The sequence below is a fragment of the Phaenicophaeus curvirostris genome, chromosome 19, assembly GCF_032191515.1.
Source record: "Phaenicophaeus curvirostris isolate KB17595 chromosome 19, BPBGC_Pcur_1.0, whole genome shotgun sequence".
NCBI lineage: Eukaryota > Metazoa > Chordata > Aves > Cuculiformes > Cuculidae > Phaenicophaeus > Phaenicophaeus curvirostris.
Window position 1 is genome coordinate 4,766,179 of NC_091410.1, and position 24,228 is coordinate 4,790,406.

General features: G+C 46.4%; 1 protein-coding gene across 2 annotated transcripts in view; it reads right to left on the reverse strand.

The window, feature by feature from the left end:
- Nucleotides 1-218: 218 nt before the first annotated feature.
- Nucleotides 219-24,228, reverse strand: part of DNAH9 (dynein axonemal heavy chain 9) — a 177,235-nt gene continuing 153,225 nt past the window's right edge. For both annotated transcript variants that reach the window (XM_069872298.1, XM_069872299.1), the window contains 7 exons: nucleotides 23,161-23,388; nucleotides 19,266-19,457; nucleotides 18,578-18,769; nucleotides 17,635-17,805; nucleotides 14,749-14,931; nucleotides 6,687-7,076; nucleotides 219-1,054 (listed from right to left, as the gene is read on the reverse strand). In XM_069872298.1, coding sequence (XP_069728399.1) covers nucleotides 827-1,054; nucleotides 6,687-7,076; nucleotides 14,749-14,931; nucleotides 17,635-17,805; nucleotides 18,578-18,769; nucleotides 19,266-19,457; nucleotides 23,161-23,388 — 1,584 coding nt within the window. In that variant the 3' untranslated portion in view covers nucleotides 219-826. The remainder of the gene's footprint in view (nucleotides 1,055-6,686; nucleotides 7,077-14,748; nucleotides 14,932-17,634; nucleotides 17,806-18,577; nucleotides 18,770-19,265; nucleotides 19,458-23,160; nucleotides 23,389-24,228) is intronic.

Below are 24,228 nucleotides of genomic sequence, written 5' to 3' on the forward strand. Positions count from 1 at the left end.
GTGTGGCCGGTTCATTAAGATAATGTACACCCCAGTCATCTTTCTCCATGCTTTCTGCTCTAGAAACACATTAGTTCTCAACTGTTGCATTTGTAATTATAAATACAACTGTCCAAATGGCTCTGTTTGTCCCATTTGACCCTGCATGCACTCTCCATACAGCGAGCAAACAAATGATACAAGCCTTCAGGCAATTTTTAGAGACTAGTCCAGGAAGAGTGATTTTTATTAGTAAATCTCTATCACTACGAAATATTCTTCTTAAATAACCCATGCACTGTAATTTTAACTGTTGATTACATTAAGCACATTGGATACTAATACTACTTTAATTTTTTCTAAAATTTACAGAAAAATTAGCAAGAAATAGTTCATATTGACAACACCGCCTGACCCCCCCAACTTTAAACACTACATATATGACAAAGGAACAGGTAAAGAAAAGGTCTAGAGACTTTCACAGGCCACTGAAATATCCAGGGATAAAAGAGAAGGCCACTGACTTTAAAACTGCTTCGAATCACAAAAATAAGAGAAATAAATGCTAAATTCAGATTTGAGCTTAGCATTCTCTGGGTGCTGAAGATCTGGCTGTGGGTTGGAATCTTCCATTGCTCCAGTGCAGGAATTACAGAATATTGATTTACAGCAGCCAACAATCTGTTCCTCGTGCCCCTCTGCACCTCGTCCCCACCTTGCAGGATCTATTCAAGCCCCGTACTCAGAGAGACGGAGCTTGGCTTCAGTCTCAGGAAATTCTTTATTTTCTAATTGTCTGAGGAAGATATCGTTAGGGATTTGCAAATGAGGTGCTCTGCTGGTGAACCTAGGTCTGCAGCAGCAATGCCACACCAGCAAGCACCCACTTGGAAGGATTTTCTTTAGTTTTAAGGTTAAAAGTCCACACATAGGTTGGCCCTCTTTGGCGTGTTTTGTATACAGGACATGGGTACATACTGCGGCAATCTTGTTTGTCAGCAGGAATGGCTTTGATGAAAATGACGGGCATGGCTGGGGTTAGTTCCTTGAGCCTGGCATCTGTGATTATTCCAGCCTACAAAGGAAAGAAGACAAAGTCTTAGATTTCCAAGATGTGCATCAGCTGTACCCCAGCACACACAATCTTCTGCAATGTTGGTACAAGGTGGACTTATTGGGCAAGTGCAAACATCTTTCCTGAGATCAAGGGGGCAGATGAGTCTACTTGAGAGCCCACCTTCAACAGAAACCTCCTTCAGGCACAGCTTACTCATATCTAGATGCCTGCTCTCACCAGATGCCCAAACCCCCACCAACACCTGAGCTGGATTTTGCAGGGCAACAATGTTCCTGGCTACATCCAGGCACATCATCCTCATGCTGCTCTTCAGTCAAGGTTTTTCCAGACCAGAACCACCTTGTGGGAAGTGTTGCTTGTGCTAGGACCTGTTGTGGACACCTGAACAGGGCTCAGGATGGAGAATGATGCTCATTTGAGCAGCGCCTAAAAGGCACCCAGTCGGTCTCCCACCATATCACCAAAATCTGGGCATGACCTGGGATACACTTGTCTGTGCAAAGAAACTCAGTGCCTTGTGCAGCCCCCAAAGGCACCACAGACTTTTTCCCACTCTCACAGGTGCTCACACCAGCAAAGAGGATTCAGATAGACTATTCCTGAATATCATCATTAAATAACAAGTCCACATCATCCTCTTCAAAGCAATGCTCTCGCTCAGCAGGCTGCCCACCCCAGAAGGATGGTGCTGTCAGGCCATGAAATCGATGGTTCGTTTCTCTAGCTTGGGTCTCTCCGGCAACTTCTGTTTCTCTTTCTGACAATAAAATGCCCCACACATCAATCAGTTGCCAGGAGAGCCTGCAAAATTGCTTAATGGAAGCTAGAGAGACTAAATGAAAACAAATACAGACACAGAAATAAAACTTATCACCGGAAAAGAAACTGCCTCTCACTACAGCTCAGCTTCACATATCATTATTATTGCAAATGCTCTTAGATCAGACTTGTGGGATGAGATTCAACCTCTCTGGTAGTTTATTTAGTTCTGCAAATGAGTGAAGAAAAATAATCCCTCTTGTGACACACCTCGGTTTAATTGTACTAATGCCATCTGTTATACTAAGCTGTGATAAATCCAACCCTGATTCAGGATTTTATATTTCCAATGTGATTATTTCCATTAAATAATTCTTATAATACCTTGCAAAGAAGCTATTTATCAAACATTACTATGCGCTCTTTTAAAATCCACAACTTTCATTTCTGAGGCTGGATTTTGACCAGATCTCTGTTTTTACTGCTGACAATTCTTCAAATCAAATTTCCAGGATATATTCTACCTCTTTCTGGGTTAACCAGAGTTGAAATCTTCCTGAGGTATCTCTGCAGAATGTATCATTGTGTTATGTCTGGGCTGATTTGCATTTGCAATTTTTATCGCTCTCATCATCAGAAATTAATTCTACTCTGAAAGCAATTTTCCCTACCTCCTGGCACAGCACACCTGGTAAAAAGCCACTGTTCTGTCCTCAGAGAGCTCAGATCCTAAAGAATTCTTCACTTTTGCTTGTGCTGGCTTCTCCACAGGCAGTTGGAAGAGTGGACACATTATGCTGCCACATATCGATAGGTCCAAAGACAGAAAACAGCAGTCACAAGCCAGGGATGCTAAGGGGTGGGCCCAAATACATACATAGTGAGCCAATATCCCCTCCTACTCAACTGCATTTTCAGGTGCTACTGCCACTGGCACACCTGCACCTGAGAGAATTTAGGGCCAGTTGGCTTAAAAACCTTCAGCATGGCTTGGTTGTCTCTCAGAAAAGGTTGTTTCTGTTTGCGGGGAAGTGGGACCTGAGGATCTGAGCAGCAGTGTAGCCAGCTGGGAACATCACTCCAAGGTGGTCCAGAGGTTGCTGGGGTCAATGGTTTCAACTGGACATAGGAAACGAGAAAAGGAGCTACTCGTGAAGCACACAGCGAAGAAGACCTGCTGATGTGCTGTCCAGTAAAGCCAAACAGGAGAGGAATTGTTAGCACTGAGTAGTTTTAAGAGTTGAGATACAGATGGAAAAGGGTTTGTCAAGTTATTAATTGTTTCATGATAACCATAAATAAGAGACTGACAGTTTACAGCCAGTTTAGGGGCATATAGGTTTAGTGGCATACAGGAATGTATGCCACTTGGACCCGATGATCCAAGAGGTCTTTTCCAATCTGGTGAATCTATGATTCTAAATTAGCAAGTGTCCCTTCCATGACTGCATTGTAATAGCATCACTGGAGACCTCGGCTTGAGCCACACCCTACTCTCACAGCTTATAAACCTGTCAGCATTACTGAGAGCTGACATCTGCAGGAAAAGGCTCCATATGATGTCCCAGCTCACCCAGTCTCCGAGGCATGAGATTTCTACCTGGTATCTCTGCAGAAGAACACAGCAAGCTGTAGCACCAGAACTGGGCTGTGCCAGGGCTGCTTTGCACACTGATGTTGTTTGTATCTGCATTGCTGCTGGGAGCATCTCAGATGAAAATGAGTGGTGTGCAACTTCTCCCAAAGGTAACCATCATAAGGTAAATGGGACCATTTCTTGCCCTTCTAAGCCCCTCTACTGGCAAAGCTGGTGCTTCACATAAAACCAGCTTTAAAGAGTACACAGAAACTGAAGCTGGTGTGGCTCGAAGGAGGCGCGATACCCTCAATGTGCACTGTTGTGCACCTCTTCCAAGGACAAGGTCTTGTGCTGTCTACACCAGGCAAAGTTTCATGTGGCACGTGTGGTGCAAACCCCACCTCTCTCCATGCCCTGTCATGCGCCAGTATCCTTGGTGAGTAACAGGGCACATACTTGGCATCCAGCTTTCCATTGCTGGGAGCAAGAAAGCCTGGGATCAGGCAGCAACCCCCCATGCCTCGTCGTGTCACCAGTTAAACTCTCTCTCGCAGAGTCCCTCTGACTGTAACAGTGCTACGGCAACAGATCAGCTGGACCCAAAATAACCTGCTTGGTTTCATTTCAGCTAATAGCTGCCTGCTGTTTTGTAATGAATGTTTTATAAATTTAAGACACCCAAGGGCAAACATAAATGTTTAAATAAATAGAAAAATGTGAGCAGCAGAACATAGAGGGGCTTTTTCCTTCTGTGGAAGCACAACCCAAATGTGAAATAGTCTTTTAAAAGTGGAGGTGTTCCCCAGAGGAGGAGTTCTAAACATGAGCTGCCATTCTTATCAGAGGATTAATTTGGAAGGAGTGTATAACCTGTGCACCTGTTTGAAAAAATGCTGCATCCATTAATACATACTGGTGCTCACTGGATTACAGGCAAAAATGAATAGTTCCACTAGGTGGAAATAATATTTCAGTGTGAGCAGCAACATATAAAAATATTCTTTTCCTTTCTGAAATAAATTGAAGCATGATATCCAGAGAATATGAATGGTTCTATAAATGTAATTGCTCAATATCTTTCAATCACAAAGAAAATGTAACCTGAAAAAAACATGTTTACTAAAGTCTGGATGGTCTCTGAAGACAAATGTCATTGCTGAATGCAATTGCCCATACCAGTTATTGGAGGGAGGCAGAGGAAGCCATGCACTTCCCAAAAGACTTATAGCTCTGCATCACCAAAACTTCTCACTCTTCACTTCAACTATCATGTAGGGATCATAGAACAGTTTGGGTTGGAAGGGACCTTAAAGATCATCTAGTTCCAACCCCCTGCCATGGTAAACAAAAACATAGCAGCAGTCACCAGAATCTGGTTTTAATGGAGCATTCAATATGTAAGACCAGGAACGTTTTTAAAGTTTCTCCATTCTGTTATGTCCAGCTGATTTATATCAGCCTAAAATATCACATTCTGAGGGTAACTGAAATCCATGGCTCCCTGTTGTAAGGGATTGTGATGTCCAAGAGCTGCAAGGGATTTCGAATGACAGCCATGCCAAAGAAAAGGGAACAGGCAGGGAACTCTAGGATAAGGGCTCGGGAAATGGACTGGGCTGGTCTCTGTTCTGCTACTGTGACTTCTGCTATCAGCAAAGCCAAAACCACAGAGGCAGGAGATGGGACCTTATATCCACGTGAGATCTTTACTGCAGTCTTCTGATAGAGCCTTTGTCAATGTTCCTGACTGTGCCCTTTCAGACCCAATGCACTCATCAACCCACTTCCAGAAAGGAAATGACCTGGAGCTTTGACCTTCCCGAGGATTTGTGATAAAATGCACTGGACAGCCAGTGAGTACAAATTTTTGCCTAATTTCCCATCATGCATCACAGAGAGCGAGCTGAAAAATAAGTGGTGAGTATTAGATCTGAATTGCAAGATCAGGCCAGGGTAGGTTATAGAACAGGCACAGCCTCTCTCCTCTACATCCTGCCACAAAGTCCCACAACAGATAAAGGAGGATCTTCAAGGTTAAGACTCTAAAGAGCTACCTCTGAAATGAAAACCTCTTTTTGTGAGAGGGTAAACTTGACACAGACAAGTAAGTTCTGAGTGACCCACATTGATCAATCTTCATTCTCTCCCAGACCACTGGCAGCAGGAGCAGCGCACTGGCTACCCAGAGTGAGAGCTGCATGAATCACTGTCATTTAATTCTCACACACAGCACAAACTGGAAGCCATGGTACCTGGGGCCAGGCAACTCAGAGGACCAAGCCCAGTGGGGATTTGTCAGTCTAATGGCTCTTGCTCTGCTGACTGCACTCCTAACAGCTGACAACTGTCAGAAGGAATGACAGGGACAATTGTGCTCCTCGGGGATGCTGCTCTGGGAGATGCACTCCAAGAGGAGTGCTGATAGCTACACAGGCTGGAATTAACAAGTGTACAACTTCCCTTCAGCTGCCGGGTTGGCGAGTGTGATTCCCACTTTGGCTGCCCTCAAGCTGGTTGTGCTGCAACTGAAATGCATTGGGTCACATCCAGAAGGGGAAAGAACAAGGGCCACCCACTCCGTCCATTTGGATCAACCTGGTTCTGAATCCCTCTATGCTGAGTCATGAGCTTGAATCCACATTGACCATACAGGTTAGACCTTCATGCAAGCTTTATTTGGCACCCTAAGGAGATGGCTAAAGTTTGTGATTAGTTTTTGGCCACAAGCTCTATCTCTGCAGATGACATCCCGCAGCACTCAGCGCTGGAAGGACATTGGTCTGGATTTGGCACACACCCCCCACCTAGCTCTGGGGACGCATAGGGGTGACAGAATACTGGTAGTGCAGAAGTCTGCCATCTCACTTCGGAAGGCAGCAGAGAAATCACAATGATGTGAAGGTGCAGGGACAAATATAGCCCTGAGGGGCTCTGTCTTCTCTGCAGTAACACCACAAGTACGGACCACAGTTCAGTCAATGTGCACTTGGGCTGAGACTTACTTTGTAAAAACAAGATATATCAGTCCAAGCTAGCCACGCTGAACATCCTTCACAGCCACGAAGCAGACCATTTCAAGGGGAAATTCATCTGACTACCTTGGATAGCCACTCTCTGCTACAGAGGAGAGGCTCATCCTTCACATCCTTTCCATTCCTGAAGAGGGAGCTCAAATGTCTATTTTCAATGGGCACCTGCCTGACCTGAGAAGTTCCCCAGAGTACAGTACCAAGCCATAAGGGCATAACATCCATGGCTTCCCTCTTACCACAAAAGCCTTGGTGAACTCACCTGTGCATCCCAACGTGCACCTTCCATGAACAAACCATGGACATACGCCCCTTCCCGAGGAGGACTGGCAAAATCTTCTCTGTTCTTTTTTGTCACATCACACTGCAACGTCATCTTGTCCAAAGGCCACTTGTTCTTCCGAGCTGTAGACTGCATGATGGCTGTCAGTAAAGACTGAGGATTGAACAGCCCACCAAGCCACACTGTGGAGGGTAAGGAAAAGTCTCCTGTCCAGGCCTCCAGCTCCTTGATGCGGTTGAGAAGGTCAGCAAACCATGTGCCCAGGCTGGCTGTGGAAGGGTAAGCCTTCTTTATCCAGGACTCGGGCACCATGTCCAGGAAGAGGGCATTCTGCAAGTTCTCCATGTCACTGGTCATGGTCAGTTCTCCCTGAATGAGAAAGGGCATAATTAACACTGACAATTGCTTAACCCAAACAAAGCCTGCTTGAAAGCAGAGGTTGAGCTAGAAAACTCAGGAATGTGTGACATCCTACACAGGCACAAGAGTTCACATACTGTGAATTTCTTCATCAGTTTGGGGGTTTCATGAACACCTTCTATTGCATAAAAGGCAGATGGGGAGAGATGCAAGGTCATTCTCGCTCATCCTGCTAGGGCAGCATACTGGGCTCTCTAACTGATCTGCTCCAAAACTGTGAAAATGTTTGTTACACCACGTCCTGCCCCTCTCTTCTCCTCCATTTCTCCTCACTCCACTCCTTTATTATTTTGCAGTGCAAATCTTCCTTCTTGACTTCACATGTTGTCTGCCAATGTAATCACAGTTTCTTTCACAGCAAGGAAACCCACAACAAATTCAGATATGATTCATCCAAGGGAGATACAGAGAAAGGTTTGGCTTTTCCTTTATCCAGCAATTAATTCTTTTTAAAACTTTTAGAAACCTGTATCACTTTTGCCCAGGTAGAAGAGCTGGAACATCACTGCAAGGCAGTGATGGGGTAAGGGGTTCTGCACATCAATAACAGCATCTCATAACAGTGCCTGCTAGTCTAAAATTAAAAACCCGGCTGTATCCAGCTGAAATTACATTAAATCTAAGTGAGAGATGCCTGGATGGCATCAATGCTGGAAGGGCAGCTAAGAGAGACCCCTAGATATGCAGCCATTCATGCAGCAGATTGCACAGAGGGGCCCACAGACAGGACTCTCAAACTCTGCCAAGGGCAGCGTATGCTTTCCCAGCAATGATGGTGACATGTCACAGGGCATGGTCCCAGCACCATCTGGAGCAACTGTCCCGGGCAAAAGCAGAGGACTCAGCTTGGACCAGGCTTCTGATGGAGGCTGTAGCTCATCATGTCTAGGACTGCAGGCAGTGCCTGGAGCCTCGCACTGAGCCTGCGGCTGGGAGATTGTCTCCTTGCATGTAGACGGTCGTTGCTGGAGGATCTGTGCCAGTAAGTAAAGGGTCTGCAGGAGGAGACCAGCAAACTGCTTAGCATCAGAGCAACCAGATCTTCTCTGACTGAATCTGCAGATGCAATGAGGGCCTCAGCTCCCAACAGTGTTGGAGGAAGGCAGGCACAGTTTGTGCTTCTGTTCCCCCTGCAGATCTGCAGCTATAGAACAGGCTCAGTGTCCAGGTAGGAGATGAGGGGTTGGAAGTTCTGTCAATCAAAGCATCCATGCTGACAGAGCCTGAGCCATGCAGCAGCACAGGAGAAATCAGTGAGTGACAGTAGTAGATGACTCCCTGCTGCAGAGGACAGAGGCCTTCCATCTGCCAACCTCTCTTGCTGCCTGGGGACAATTACCGCATGCTGGGAGCTTGGATCCAGGATGCTGTGGAAAGACTGCAGAGGTTTGTCCAGCACTCAGACTATCACTCCCTTACAGTCTTCCGCAGGACCACCGATGATACCCAAGGATGGGTGTGCTGCTGTTCAGAGGAACCTGGACAGGCCAGGAATCTGCAAGGAACATCATGAAATTCAACAGAGGAAAATGGTGAGACTTGCACCTAAGGAGGAATAACCTCATGCATCAGCACATGCTGGAGATGAAGTGCCTGGAAAGTAGTTGCAGGAAAGGACCTGGAAGTCCTGGTGGACGTCAAGCTGACAATGAGTCAGCAACGCGCCCCTGCAGCAAAGACCAACAGTGTCCTTTGCTGCCTTAGAAGGAGAAGTGCCAGCAGGTTAATGGCAGCACTCTGCCCAGCGATGGTGAGGCCACATCTGGCATGCTGGGTCCAGTGCTGGGATTGCTCAACCTCAGGAGAAAATGCCTCCAAGAGGATCTTTCCGATATCTATGGTACTGAAGTATCTATCTGATGGCAGGAAGTAAAGAAGTTGCAGCTAGACTCTCCTCAGTGGTGTCCAGTGACAGGACAAGAGGCAACGAAAACAACCTGAAATACAAGATATTCCATTGGCACTCAAGTACAAACTGTTCTACTGTGGGTGTGGTTGGAGAGTGGAACAGTTTACCCAGAGAGGCTCTGGGGTCTCCATCCTTGGAAAACCAGCAGGGCATGGTCCTGGGCAATCTGCCATACCTGACCCTTCTTTGAGCAGCAGGTTGGACTAGATGATCTCCAAAGCAACTAGTTCTTTCCACTAAAAGGGTTCTCAGGCACTGGAACGGCTGCCTAAAGAAGTGGTTGAGTAACCATCCTTGGAAGGGTTTAAAAGATGGGCAGATGAGGCTCAGGGTTATGGTTTAGTAGTGAACAGGAATGGTTGGACTCGATCTCAAAGGTCTTTTCCAAACAAATGATTCTATGTTTCTATAACTATTCTATGACTCTGTGAGAATCTGCAAACACTAAAACTTGCAAGCAGAGGCTCAGCTTCCACCAGTAGGTAACGCCCTTCACAACTTATATTTTTGCATGCCCCACGCTGTGCTAGAGGGGTACAACGCACCACAGTGCTTTGGAGACTTAGAGTTATTGTTGATCACTGGTTCCCATCATAAATACTTATTTTTGTCCCCTTATCATTTTGCCAAAATTTATCTGACTTACAGTTTTTATTTGCCTCAGGCTAAGTGTTTTTGGAAAGATTAACTGAAAACACTTGAGAACGAGGGCAAGGGAATTTGGGTCAGCACATTCACATCAAAGAATTCCAACTGTTCTTTCACAGGATGTCAGTGCCTCCAGCCATGAGGTCAGCAGAGGTGCCCTTTATGGGGGCCACAGAAATCTGAAGCTTTAGCAAAACTTGAAATCTGCTTAAAGCAACCCCAACGCATGTCTACGAATGCTTGTCAGAGGCCAGCAGTTACAAACCTTTGCACTTTATTCCTATGCTGTCCATACCCCGCACAGCTCTGATCTGCAGGTGACACTGCAGTAGAACAAGATTACAGCTCAACATCCAGCCAGACGATGAGAGAGCAGTGTGATCTTTACAGGCTGAGAGAGTTGGGATGGTTTGGCTTGGAGAAGAGAAGGCTCGGGGGAGACCTTAGAAAAGCTTCCAGTTCTGAGAGGGACTACAAGAAAGCTGGGGAGGGACTTTCTACAAGGGCATGGAGTAATAGGACAAGGGGGATGGCCTTAAATTGGAAAGGGGAAGTTTTAGGTTAGACATTAGGAAGAAATTCTTCATGATGAGGGTGATGAGGCCCTGGCCCAGGTTGCCCAGAGAAATGGTGGCTGCCCCATCCCTGGAGGTGTTCAAGGCCAGGTTGGATGGGGCTTGGAGCAACCAGATCCAGTGGGAGGTGTCCCTGCTTATGGCCTGGGGGTAGAACTGGATGATTTTTAAGGTCCCCTCCAACCCAAACAGTTCTATGATCCTTGTTGATCGTCCATGCTGCATCTCGCACCAACAAGCGGAAGGGTGCTCACTGCTGAGGGATGAAGACTATGGGCAAACAAGCATGCCAGCAGTCTGGGGTTAGAAAGACTCCTGCGCTGGGAAAACAACTTGTCACCACAACAGGCATCCTCTGTGTTAACCATGCTGTTGCAAATATAACACTGAGAGTTGCTGCTTGAACAAAGCATGAACAAAGAGCTTGAATGCAAATCCACCCCCAAACTGTGTCTTAGCAAAGGGAGGGAGGGTGTCACCTGGATTCAGGCACCAGAAACATCCACCCTTGTACTTCTGGCTTTTTTAGCAGTAGCTTTACACAGCTAATGCCATGTTAGACCCCCAGGAAGACCTACTCAATAGTCTGGTCACTATTCCTTTCTCTAGGCAGAAAAAAGTCTGAGGGGCAAACTACTGCTCTGGTGACAGCAGGACACTGAGAACCATGGGACCTTCCAATGGACATAGTCAGAACTATTTTGTGGTCCTGAAAAGGTTTTAAAGCAGGTAAAAATATTGCAAAATGTATGCAAGCAATCAAATTGAGTTAAAGACATAACCCCCATGATCCTATATCCTGTCTAGTTTTACTTTCAGGAAACAAATGAATTAGCAAATGTAATTCTCAGAAAGGCTTAAGAAAAGCAATTTTTAAAGCAAATGCACTCAAGCATACTTGTTGGAGTCTCCTGTGAGGGTTCAAAGCATCTATAGCAGCTATCTCACATAGTTGTCCAAACACAATTATACATAAATCTGCATGTCAGATGTTGAATACTAAAATGCATCTGGAATGATTCAAGTTACTGGCTTTTTCCTCTCAAAATGCTGGGAGTAACTTTCATTAAACACACCCCTGAAGGAAATCCTAATCAGCCCGCGGGCATTCCCTCAAGGTGAGCAGTCTATGTCACAAATTGTTTTCTCAGTTAAGGTTATTTTCACTTGATACAGCAAAATACCCAGCTAGCCTTAGAAAATTTGCTCTTACTTTATCTAGTTATAATACTTATTATCCTCATTTTGGAGGCTCATCCCTCACTGAAGCTGCAATTCAGAAAATCTGCTTGCAGAAATTATGCTGGGTACAGCATTAACATGCAAGCGCTTCAGCCCAGCCTCTGGTCTCACCAAAGTCATCCAGAACAAAGGGCTTTGAAACACAACATGCCAGTTATTTTTGATGGCTACCAGTCTCTTGCAATTTCTCTTCCTCTTAATGGGATGTCTCCTATTTTTGGACCAAACAATCACTTTCCGCTACACAGACACAATGAATTATTCAAAAATTCAAATTAGCCATGACATTTCCAAATCGCCTTCTTTTAGCAGATAGTCAGTTAAAAACAATAAGACTTGCTTCCTCTGTGTTTTATTTATTCTCTTCTGAGATCTGTGGTTCCTGTTATGTAAACTCTCCTCCTCTGAGCGCTGTCGCTAAAGAGCGCCAATCCCAGAGATTAACGTGCATTAACGGCTCTCACAGGAGCTGCTCTCAGAAGGAACAATCAAAGAATGACTTCTCCTCCAAACTGCATATGAGAACTAGCCGTCAAGTCAAGACAGCAGCACTGCCTACAGAGCCAAAAGCAGGGTCAGGTGTCTCCTGGCCATTGTGCGGTACCCAAGGCATGGGAAGAGCCTGTTGGGGGATGCTGGGCAGCAGTGAGGGTCATGCACGATGTCTGACTCAGCTGTGCGGGGATCACACGCAACCTTTGCTTGCAGGTTCTGGAGTGACTCCAGAGAAGAGCAATGAAGCTGGTGAAGGGGCTGGAGAACAGGCCTTAGGAGGAATGGCTGAGAGAGCTGGGGGTGTTTAGCCTGGAGAAGAGGAGGCTGAGGGGAGACCTCATTGCTCTCTACAACTACCTGAAAGGAGGTTGTGGAGAGGAGGGAGCTGGCCTCTTCTCCCAAGTGACAGGGGACAGGACGAGAGGGAATGGCCTCAAGCTCCACCAGGGGAGGTTCAGGCTGGACATTAGGAAAAAATTTTTCACAGAAAGGGTCATTGGGCACTGGCAGAGGCTGCCCAGGGAGGTGGTTGAGTCACCTTCCCTGGAGGTGTTTAAGGGACGGGTGGACGAGGTGCTAAGGGACATGGTTTAGTGTTTGATAGGAATGGTTGGACTTGATGATCCGGTGGGTCTCTTCCAACCTGGTTATTCTATGATTCTATGAATTAACCGCTGGTGGTATCTCAGACCCTTCAAAAATGTCTTTTCAGCATACACAAGATGCAGAAATGCTAACATGAGCAGACACTGCTACTCATCTGCTCTTCCTTAAGTCCTAGCCCTGTGGTGTCTCTGAACCACAGGACAGGTACTGAGGCTCTCGGGACCAAGCTATGCAGTCAGTAGAGGTGCCATTTCTGCAGATCCCTTCTCACTTCCCTGCCATGATTTGTGGCAAGGTTTGGGGAGAAATGTGCACCCTCTATTACTGCCTGCTTTCTGAAGTTTATTTTGTGTATGCATCCCCCCACCAATATTAAATAGCTTATTCTTCTCATTATATCTAATTGCTACACATCGTCCCAGTTACAATTATTTCTTGTTTGGTGCTCCACGATTGAAACATTAAATCACTTCTGTTCACCTGTCTCAGGAAACAGAATTTTCAATTCCACTGCCTTATGCTAGAAAATAAAGGAAATCTGTTTATAATAATTGACTACATAAATATCAGCCTATTTTAAAATGTATTGTATATACTGGGCCACCACAAAGCGTACATGATACATCTCTCTCTTTAATCGAGACAACAAGCAGGGAACAAAATGCAGAAATGTCTGAGCTACTGTGGACCTGAGGTACTGGGTTCACAGCGTACAGGAAAATGCATCTGGGATATCCAAACAGTTGAGTCCTGTCCCTGCCGAGATGCAGCTATCTAAAATCCTACAGCCATCCCTAGCACCTCCATATGTGGGCATAGATCTGTCCTTTGAAGATCTCTCTTCCAAACTGCCCTCAGGAGAGGATTGGGATTGCCATCCAGTCTCTAACAGATCCTCCTTGCCCGCCTCTCAGCCCTCTCTACTAACAGAGCCATACAAAGTCATTGCAGTTCCTTCAAGTGCGATGGTTCCTGTGCTATGCAAAGTATTTTTATGAGTTAAGCGCTTTAGTGAAATGGGATGACAACCAGTCCTTTGGGAAACGATGGAACAGGCAATGCCCAGGGACTGATGTCCTCAATCGCTGCCTCACACTATTAAATCACCCAGGGAGGAACCTTGGATGCAGGGAAGGGCAGCGTTCGAGCCACTGGCTTTGTGCTGCTAGTGCCAGGCAGAATTTCTCTGCTACGCTTTGCCCTTTCCAAAGGATGTACAGCACATGGCTATGGTGAAGAGTCTTTTGGGATGACAAGGTGAAAGGGAAATGTTGCTACAGGGCATCAGAGGTGGCTAGGCAGGTCCTTACTCACAATGCAGTCTGATCTATGCTGGTTTATCCCCTAATGGGCAGTCAGCAGCCTTTTTTATCTTGTCCCACCAACTGTCTGGGAGAGAATTCAGCAGTTGACTGCCAGTGCCTCGAAGCACAGCCTTCTTGCACATCCTGCTGAACCCCAAAAGCTGCATCCTGCCAGCCCCAGAGCTTCTCACACCAGCCGGAGCCACCACCCAGACGGACACACACATCACTTTACCAGGGTGGAGAACTGACTGTGGGTGGACCAGTCATGGACCTATCAGATGGGAGGTCTACTCTGTCCCTCATCCATTGGCAAATGACTCATAACCAGCAATGGGAACTTTATCGCTTCTAAAACTCTTGAGTTTTTTGACTTTTTCTCTTATAGCTCTGGACATTTTATGTCCTCACACATAACCAACTTTTCCTTTGATTTCAGCTCAGCTTGTGCCTTTAATGACACTTCGTCACAAGCTCCCCGCAGTAACTGGGCATTTTGTGAAAAGCTGTGATTTTTTGGCTTACTTTTAAATAGGCCACATCTCAATTTCTGAGTGAACTATTGTCGCTGTGCTACAATATCGTGTGGACACAGGTGCTTTGTCTTTGTTCCCAAAAGCAGTCATTGCTGTGTGTATCTTTAACCTCTCTCAGTGCCTGTGCTCATGGCCTGCAGACAATGTGCCATTTGAAATCCATCTGTGAACCCTTCCCCATGGAGTCAAGTTGGTTTTGCAGCCAGCAGTGCTGAATACACAGTGTGACCCCTTTTATTCCCTCAGTAACTTTTCCATTCATCAAGATTTTACGACACTGCAGTTGCAAGGGTCCAGAGCTCCTACCTTCAGCCCCAGATCCAGTTCCTTGAGCGAGCGCTTTATTTCACTTGTGAGGATGTTCATCCGCTCACATTCCTGGAAGGCAACCACAACATACGGTGTCCTGTCCTCCACCTTTGCCATGAGTTCTGCAATGTTAAACTCATCCACCAGTTTCTCTAGCATCTCTTCCAGAAGAGATTTTACCTGTGTGCCAAAGGGAAAAGAGAGAGGGACATTATTGATTGACCTACTGGGCTTCCTCAGCTCACAGCTACCTGAACACAGGATGAAAATTCCATCTGCCAGTTAGTGTCTCCAAACCCAAGGAACGTCAACTGCGCTGGACACTGCACCTTTCGAAGAGCTTGCCACATCTTATTAAAACTGAAATGCTTCCAAAGGTTAATGTCAGATGAGAGGCTTTCAAAATGATAGTTTAAAAACATTGCTGTGACATGCAGCAATCTCCTTTCTTCTTGGGTCTTAAGCCTGTATTCTCACCTCTGCTGAGGTCAGAATCAATGCAAGAAGATGGACAGGGCTACAGCCTCAGCTGAGCCTCGGGACAACTGAGCTTATGGGCTGGTTTTCTATGGCATATTGACAGAGAGAGGTGATTACATAAAATTGAATTTTAAGCTGAATTTGGCATTCTGAACTAATAGAGCCATGGAAGAAAAGCATCATGAAACAGAATTATTTTCTGGTCAACATTACAGGTTGATTTGGAAACAGTGCTTTATATATATATATAAACACTAAACAGGGAAAGCTCTGATGCAACAGGGTGTTCTTCCCCCAGAGGGTGGTGGAGCTCTGGAACAGCTCCCCAGGGAAGCGGTCGTGGCACCAAGCCAGACAATATTCCAGAGGCACTTGGCCAACGCCCTTAGACACATGGTTTGAATGTTGAGGCTGTCCTGCGCAGGGACAGGAGCTGAACTCAGTGATCCTTGTAAGTCCCTTCCAACTCAGGTCATTCTATGATTCTATGTTTCTGGTGTCTAAAATAACAGACAGTAACTTTTCTGATCGACAATGAGGGATGAAGGCCCTAATCTTCATGGGATCAACTGTATCTCTCACATTTACGTGAACCGTTAGGCAGCTTGGTATGGAAGTCTCTCACACTTACTTCACTTCTGTGCTGGAACTTGAGCAAGACTTCTGCTTCTTGGGGATTTTTCAGGACACATAATGCACAATTACAATTCTGTGGTCTTCTGTGCAAAACCTGGTGCATGGGCATCAGCACCAGCTGCCAGCCAGTGACAGTCGGTAATTTTATTGCTATGCTGGCTGACATTCATAGTCTGGAGATCATACTACAATTTCCTCCCATTGCTGTGCTTCCAAACCCTCCACACTTGTGTCAGATTTTACGAAGAGGTGACGATGTGTAGGCTGTTATTGCAACCAGGTAGGTGGCTAAATGGAAAGCTCTGCTGGAAAAGCTCTTCAGCTGCACCTCAGCTGCAGTTTAGAAATATCCTCTAATCTGAAATTCCCCCGCAAAGCCCTTCGGCTCTGATTTTTTCACAATCACAGCTCATTTTCTGTAATGTGGCCCCAGAAACATGTGGGAGTAACCGGACTTGTCCATACCCCAGGCAAAGGAGAGGCTCACTGTTTCCCTGCAAGGTCCCTAAAACCACCTCAGCAAACCGAGGGGCTGGAAATCCTCAAATTGAGGAGGTAAGAGACAACTCTGAATGCACTCTCATTCAAGTATCAAGAGAAAGGGATACAGCCAGAGCCAGTTATACCACAGGTAATGACAGAGATCATTTCCAGAAGAAAATCAGCTCTGGGAACCTGCCCAAAGGCACATCACAGTGCAGTGGGGCCACACTCAGGTTGCTTTCAGGCAGCTTTTCTTCTCAGAGAGATCAAGAAGGCTATGATGACTTCTGTGCTCCTGAGACAGTCTTCCTGATTGTCACCAGGAGTCTGCAGGGTAGTCATGCCCTGTGATACCATTGCTGGATCACTTACTGATAACTTAGCTTCTCTGGCCGAGAAGCTTAATTGTATTTCAATAGCGAAAGGATTGTGGAGGGAGTCACATTTGCTATCTTTGAGCATCTCCTTTAGCTTTGGTACCTCTAGATTATTCCCTTCACCTCAACTTCTGGTATGAAATGAAAACTGAACATGACCATCACTTTTAAGAGCCCCTTAGATGAAGGCAGTAAGTTTCCCAGCTCCACACCAAGCCAAAGGAAGCATGTATAAAACCACAGACCTCATACCAGCTTCCTATTAGCCATTCATTAAGTTGCAAAGCTTGAAACACAGAGCTGAGAGCTTAAGATGCAGGAATAAAAAACTATGCAAGCTTTGGCTGGTTTCAGATTCTATCACGAATGCTTGGGCCAGATTTTAATGAGCTGAGATTCAAGAGGAAGGGCTGAGATCAGCTCGGTACATAGGCATAGCGAAGGAGTTCAGCTGGAAATAAAGAATTACAAGGCCCCTGGGAGCTGGTTGGGACCTGGTAGCAGCAGAACAAGGTGGGTTGAGCTCTGGGTGGGATGTTGTACCTGGCAGGCACCACATTGGTATGCCAGTCACGGCATGGTGCACAGGGACCGGTGGCTCAGAGACAGCGGAGGCCACAGAAGGTTTATTTGCAACGTCTTCACAGGATGATAATGAAGGTGCCGTAGTTCAGGGGGTAATTAAAAGCCACTGTTCTATTACTGACAATACTCCAATTACATCCCACCAAGGTGATGTTCTGCATAATATGAGACTAGTGGTTTTCGACACCTGATTTGCATCCAGCAAAGGCAGAACACGTTATAATAAGCAGTTGTGAGACAAACCTGAGCTAGACACAGCTATTCCTACATAAGAAGGAGACAGGGATCAAGATCCAGCAGCTCCATCCTCTAGTACTCTCACCGTTTCTTCCCTGGTCACCACTCCTCCTTCACCCATGCTGGTGTCCCGAGGCTGCATCTCCAACACAACACGGAAAAGCTTCTCTGAAGTCTGTGTAAGGAAGCCAATCTCAGCATTGGGATGGAGGCCATACAGATAAGGAGACTCTGGAGGCAAAGCATCATCTATGTACTGCAGAGAGAAATTCAGATTCAGGTTATATACAGAGTCCAGGGCACACTGCCTGCAGAGTTCCTGGCACTGGGATTATCATCTAGTCGGGAAAGCAAGCCCAGGCTGACATAACTCTGCTTGTGGCTGAAATACAAGCAAACAGATAGGAGAAAGAAGTGTACAGTTGTTTACAGAAATGGTTCTCCTGCTGTGAAAATTCGGTAATTGCTAAAGTTTGGCTTGGCTACATATCTCAGGCCTGGACCTTCTCCACCAATTATCTGCTGTGCATGTCAGCATCAATATCCTGAAATCTCTTGTGGGAATTTAGCTTCCAGTAGTTAGAGTTTGATGAACAAAAACAACCTCATATGCCTGTCTCTGCTAACACATTTGTGTGCAAAGAACAGATGAGATCAGTAAGTGGATCAACAAGACCCTTCAGTGTTTCTCATCAAAACTGATGATAAAGGAGCTTGAAAGGGCCATTTTAGCAAACAGTATGTGGATGTAATTTTCCAGGAGCCCTGCTCAAGTCTCAAGAACCAATACAGTTGTTCTATTCATGCATGAACAGAATGAGCCCGTGATGAAGTAGCAAATTACCACTAGACTTGTTTCATCCAAGGGAATGCTGAAATGTCTACAGAAACAGAACATAATGGGAAATAAGAGGAGGTGCGTTGAAACACTGCAGTCCTACTCACTGCCTTCTGAGACAGATTGTAGGGAAGTTATGGAAGACATTAAATTCATATGTATAAATAATGCCAGGAAGCAAAAAGCTTACCTGATGATAGCCATTATAGTCCATGTTCCCTGGGTGGAGGAATCCTGGAGCAAGGAAGAATTCTTCCTCCAGCATTTCTGGCTTAATAAATTCTTCTAAGTAGGTTTTGCAAAGCCGTCTGTCCCAATCATCTGTAATGTGACCTCCGTACATAATCTCACCAAAGAGGTACCGTAAATCATCATATGGGACCTGTAGAATGAGCCAGGAGGGCATGAGGGAGTTCAGACAGCCAGAGCCCCACCAGCCATGCTGCTGAACTGCAGGCTACAGCACTAAGCACTGACCCGCACAGGGAGTGCTTCCACTTCACAGTTTCAGTTTTCTAAGTAAACAAGCATTAGGTAGTAGTTGAATCCTGCCCAAGGACAACTGGATCACAGCATACATTCTATGCTGTTCCCCACTTAAATTCAAATTTACTCTCAGCTCTGTTAAACCAAAGACCACTATGCATTTTCAATAAATAAAGACTACAAGCACTATCAGCTGTGGTTTGCGAAGTGCTCCAGATGTGAGTGGCACTGAAGCTTCCCATCTCACCACAAAGGTACGGCAAACTGCGAAGTTATAAAACCAAAGATACCAAGGAAATGGCATTTAAGGAGACTTCTCAGGAGTTTCAGCATGAGCCAGTCCATCACTGGTGGTTAATAACCACCAAAGAGCCCACCTTTGATTCACGCACCTTTGAGCTGGCCTCCAGGTAATTGTACAGCACGTTGACAGAGATCGTGAGGTCTCCAGTGTTAAAGGGGTAGGAACGGTTCCAGCCTTGGGGGCCAAACTTGCGCCTTTCTGCCACCACAGCATGGAAATAGCAGAGGGCAAAGAGGATGCTCTTGAACTCATTCTCCCGGGTGCACATCTCCAGGGTATCCTGCAATACAGGCAGAGAGGCAGGGCTGTGTAACTTCCCAGTGCCCTCAGTCTCTATGGCTCTTAGGGCCTCCCAAATACACTAGACTTTGGGAAGTTGATATGTCCAATCAGTTCATTTCTGCATAATAATCACATTCGCTGATTTTACGTTCATGGCTTTGCATTGCATATTTCTGAACTGATATTTTCTTTTTCAACTCCAAGTGGCTTTGCACAGGAGCTGACAACCAAGAAGGGAAGGACACATGTACACACCCAAAGCCCCATCACCTTCATGTGCCCCACACCCCACACCAGAGAGGCAGAAAGAGGCACCACGCCGGGCAAATGGGCCAGCAGTGGGACTGGGATGGCAGCCCTAAGCAAGGCTCCTGCTGAGGAGAATTGTACTTGGAAGAACTAAAGTCCATCCTGCCCGTTGAGTACAAAAGGTTTCCTTAGGGCAGCATTTCTTTGAGCTGCAGGGCTGAGGCAGCAGGGAGTTATCCCAGAAAGGCTGTGCTCCCACCGCTGTGACTCTGCACAAAGCCAGCCTGGCCATGTGCTGCAGCAGCATATTCACTGATGGCATGACCTTGCACAGCGCACCAAAGCAGGGATGAGAGACACTGCTAAAAATCCAAGGAAGAGAGATCAAACACTTGCAAAAAAAAAAAAAAAATCTAATGCAGCCTTTTAAAGCCAGTTCAGCAACAGATGTTTCTTTCCCCAACTGCCAGGTGACACTCAAAGTTTGAATATCTACAAATGAGTCGGGAGAACTGTGATGTCAGAGGTGGAGGGGTAGGAGCCCAAGGAATTTAATCAATGAAAATGAAAAGAAGGGAAGCAGTCTCTAAAGAATCCTGAATGGTGCTGGGAGTGATGTCCAAGGGGGAAGCCTAGGCAGCCATGCCCATTCCCAGCAGTGTGAGCATCAGCATTAGAGGAAAGCAGAGCAACAGAAGGCACGAAGGGCTGGAGCTGTGTGCATGGCATGAGGCTGAAGCTCAGATCTCACGGGGGAAGCTGAAGCCCTTTTCTGGGGCTTGAAGCCACGTGGAAGCTTGGAAAGCTCTGGCCCTCACACTGTGTTAGTAAGAGCAGTGTGGCTGAGCAGGAGATCCCCTGCCTGCCCCATGGCAGTAACCTGCTGGGGTCCCACATCTCCCCAGACTGTGGAGGCGAACATGTTGGATCAGGCTTGCCTGCATCTCCACACCCATCTGTTGAAACCCTCCTCAGAAACAGCATATCCAGGGTATGGTGGCTCTGATCTGCACAGCTGAACAGCAGCTGAACAAAAAGGGAGTAGCTACACCAGCCCTCCACCCTCCCTGCCCAGGGACAGCCTCTGCAAGTCCATTCTGCTACAAGACTACAAAGGGTGTTTGTGTGACTTCCCTTCCTTGTCTTTACCTTAAAAAAAATACAATGTTAGACCTTTAATCAGCTGAGGAGCATAAGAGAGCTGAGGGTCTGTGCTGAAAAGGGGAAACGCATTACTCTAAAGCATGCAAGACGTGACTAACTGCACAAGATGATCAAGAACATCCCAAACCCTGTTTTCCCCTTGATTAGACAGCACTCTCAGCTCCCTTCATTATCAGCAACCCGATGAAGAACAGGTTCAAATACGTGCTGAGCATCTTTCTCATTTCAGAAAATGCCCCTGGACTTCAAGGGGAGCTTGCCTGAATGAATGCTGAGCAAGAATCCAGCTCAGTCTCGTTTGGCCTCCCTATTTAGTTGTGCATTTTTCTTCAGCTACAAAGCTGAACAATATTCCCCCCTTTTCGCACAGAATAATGGGCCTTCTTTGTGGCTTTCAGCCGAAAGCTAAATTTGAACATCCATTCTGTACAAAGCAGGGAAATGAGGTGCAAAGGGGCCCCACCCACTCACTCCAGGATTTCTGATAAGAGACATTTTATAACACTCCAGCAATTTAGAAAATGCTAATTACTATCTGATTGAAATGAGCAGAAGAAGGATAGAAACGTTACTTGGGGTGAAGGTTCTCCCCTCCCTTGCTCTCTGGGACGTTTTGTGGAGTTCAAGATGATGAATGACAGTAGATAAAAATGAAATAATCTTCCTTGACTCCTCACATTAATCGTTGTGTGGTGTCTCCCTGCCTCACCTGCTCCGCAGTGTTAGCTCCTGCACTTGCGATTCCCTCCACGGCAACATGGAAGTGCAAAAATAGTGACCTGCCTCCATATCTCTCCCCCATGGACCAGTGCCTGGGGTCCACAACAGGCTGGGGTTGCTCCTGCCTGGTCCCAAATGACAAAATGCTGCAGGAAAGAGCAATCCTGCAAGGTTTGCCCTGCGTGTTCCCAGCACAGCCACTGGCAGAACAGAGAGGACCTAGGAACTTCAGTGCTAGTGATTCAAATAGGCAGTTTGAGGGGTGAGAGTAACTTCAGGCCCTTCAGGCTGCTCTAGGTTTAACAACCAGGGTCTTGCTGTGAGAGCTCAGCACGCTAAGGTAACAGGCGATGTGTGAATGAAGATCATGGGCTTTCAGGGCAGAACACAATGATCTGTGTCTCTAGGAAAGATACCATCATAAATGCAAGCAGTTAGCCCTTAGCCTTTTGTGTCATGCAGAAAACGGGGTCAGCAGAAGCACGGCTGCCTCCAGCACTGAGATCCACCAGGCTCCAGCATGCCTCGACACTCAGGCTGTCCCCTGGGAAGCCTCTGGCACTTGATCCCTGCCCTGCTGCTTTTGACAACCTCCTGCCCTGCGATGCCCAGAGCTGCCAAGGGAGGCCACAAAATGGGTTTGTTTCATCACTACTTTACGACGACATCGATCCCCGGTCTCTGTAGCACCAAGAAAAGAGTATTTCCCATCATTTCCATACGCTTTGCTTTTGTGTCCCCTGCACAAGAGACTCCGATTGCTGTTCCAGCAGCAAAGTGCAGGGACAGTGGCCACTGTATCAGGACTGTGTGTATGTGGTTACCGTGCAATAAAAGCAAGGAGCAACCCGCCATCGGCTACTCTCATGGGCTGGCAGCTCTCATGATGGCCCACTTTACCCTGGTCTGGCAAAACAAGTCCTCCCTGGAGGGAGATTTCAGCTCTACTCTACATCTCTTCTGATGTCAGCCACGTTTTGAGCTGAATGGCTTTTGGGCTCACAGCACCAATCACCCCATGCTCCTCTGAAGAGTCAGGTGGAATGTGATCATACAAGTAGTTCTGAACCTCTAATCCCAGTTAAATAGAAAGGCAAAAAGGCAAGGGTGAACCTGCTTGCATTTCTGTGTCTTTGAGTGTTAGATATATCACCAGCCAGCTCAAAAAGGAACGACAAACACAAAAATCAAGTTGAAACATGACAGAAGTCTACCAAATGCTGCATTCAGAAGTTTGATTCTGTAACAAAATAGCTTTCCTAAGGATCCTACATTGGTGAGACAATGATTAAACTTAGCAGAAGTCTGGTATCCTGTGACCTCTTGCAAGAAAGAGGCCATTCAGGGTTACCCAAGTCCTCTCTTGGGAAAATCAGTGCTTGGAAAGAGATTCTCCTGGAGAAGAGAGGAGGGGATTGTTGGATCCAGTGACTACATGATGCAAAGGGACATGCATGTCTGCTGCCTAGGAGCAGCAATGTCCACACTCGCCACACTCTACATGGGGTTTAGCATCTCCAAGCCAACTTGCCAGGTAATTGCTGGCATGATTTCCACTGTGTTCCTACCTGGTTGAAGTTGTCAAGGGCTTTGTGCAGGTTTGCATGCATCCCAGTCGGGGCCTCGTTGGTTATTTTGATGGAGTTCTCAAGGATGCCCTGGGGAATTATGTGGCTTTCAGGAGAGGGTGCAGGCTCTGCACTAATGAAGACACGGAAATCCTGGTGGCTGTCCTGACTGTGCTGCTCCAGCTTCTTTTCCAGAGAACTCAGCCACTTGGCCACCAGGTGGATGTTCTGGCAGAGATAAATGGGACAAGGCTTCATCAGTTCTACCCCATTTACACTTGGGCTGAGCAGGTACCAAATCCATCACACAAATGACACCCCCTTGCCAACTTCTAGAAGTTGGTACTTGCCCCTGTAGTTCGTGCGTGTAATTCACAGCCCCAAATATTCTGTCACATCAAGTACACTTTTAAACTCAAAAATAATCAATATAAACCACCAGCAAAGCTGCTACTCGGTTGTTTGGGAACTCGGTGACGATACTCTCCTTGTTACAGTAATGTATGGCTGACAAAGTAGTTATTTCCCCAGATCTACCAATCTCCAGTGAAAATGCTTGCTCATTTTTACCAGAATCATAGAATGGTTTGGGTTGGAAGAGACCTTAAAAATAAGAGGGGGCAGCCAGAAATAGACTTATAATGCACATCAACTTCTGGCTGGTACGATCGTGAGGGTTTTGGCTTTTATGTCAATGGGAGATTCTTTGATGACTATAACCTGTTAGGGTGAGATGGAATCTATCTGCCCAGCAGAGGCATGGGATTCTTAAGGAGCGGGCTGGGTAATTTGGTGAGGCAGACTTTAAAATGAAGGACTCAGAGGTGGTGTCCAAAACAGCAGTGGTTGAAAAGCAGCTGGAATGCAGCTGAAATGCTGGAAAGCAGCTCTGCAGACCTGCAGACAAGGACCTGGAAGTCCAAGTGGACAAGAAGCTTACAATAAGCCAGCCATGTGCCCTCATGGCCAAAAGGGCCAATAGTATCCTGGAACACATTAAGAAGAGAGTGGCCAGCAGGTAAGGGAGGTTCTTCATCGTGTCTACCCTGCCCTACTGGGGCCCCATCT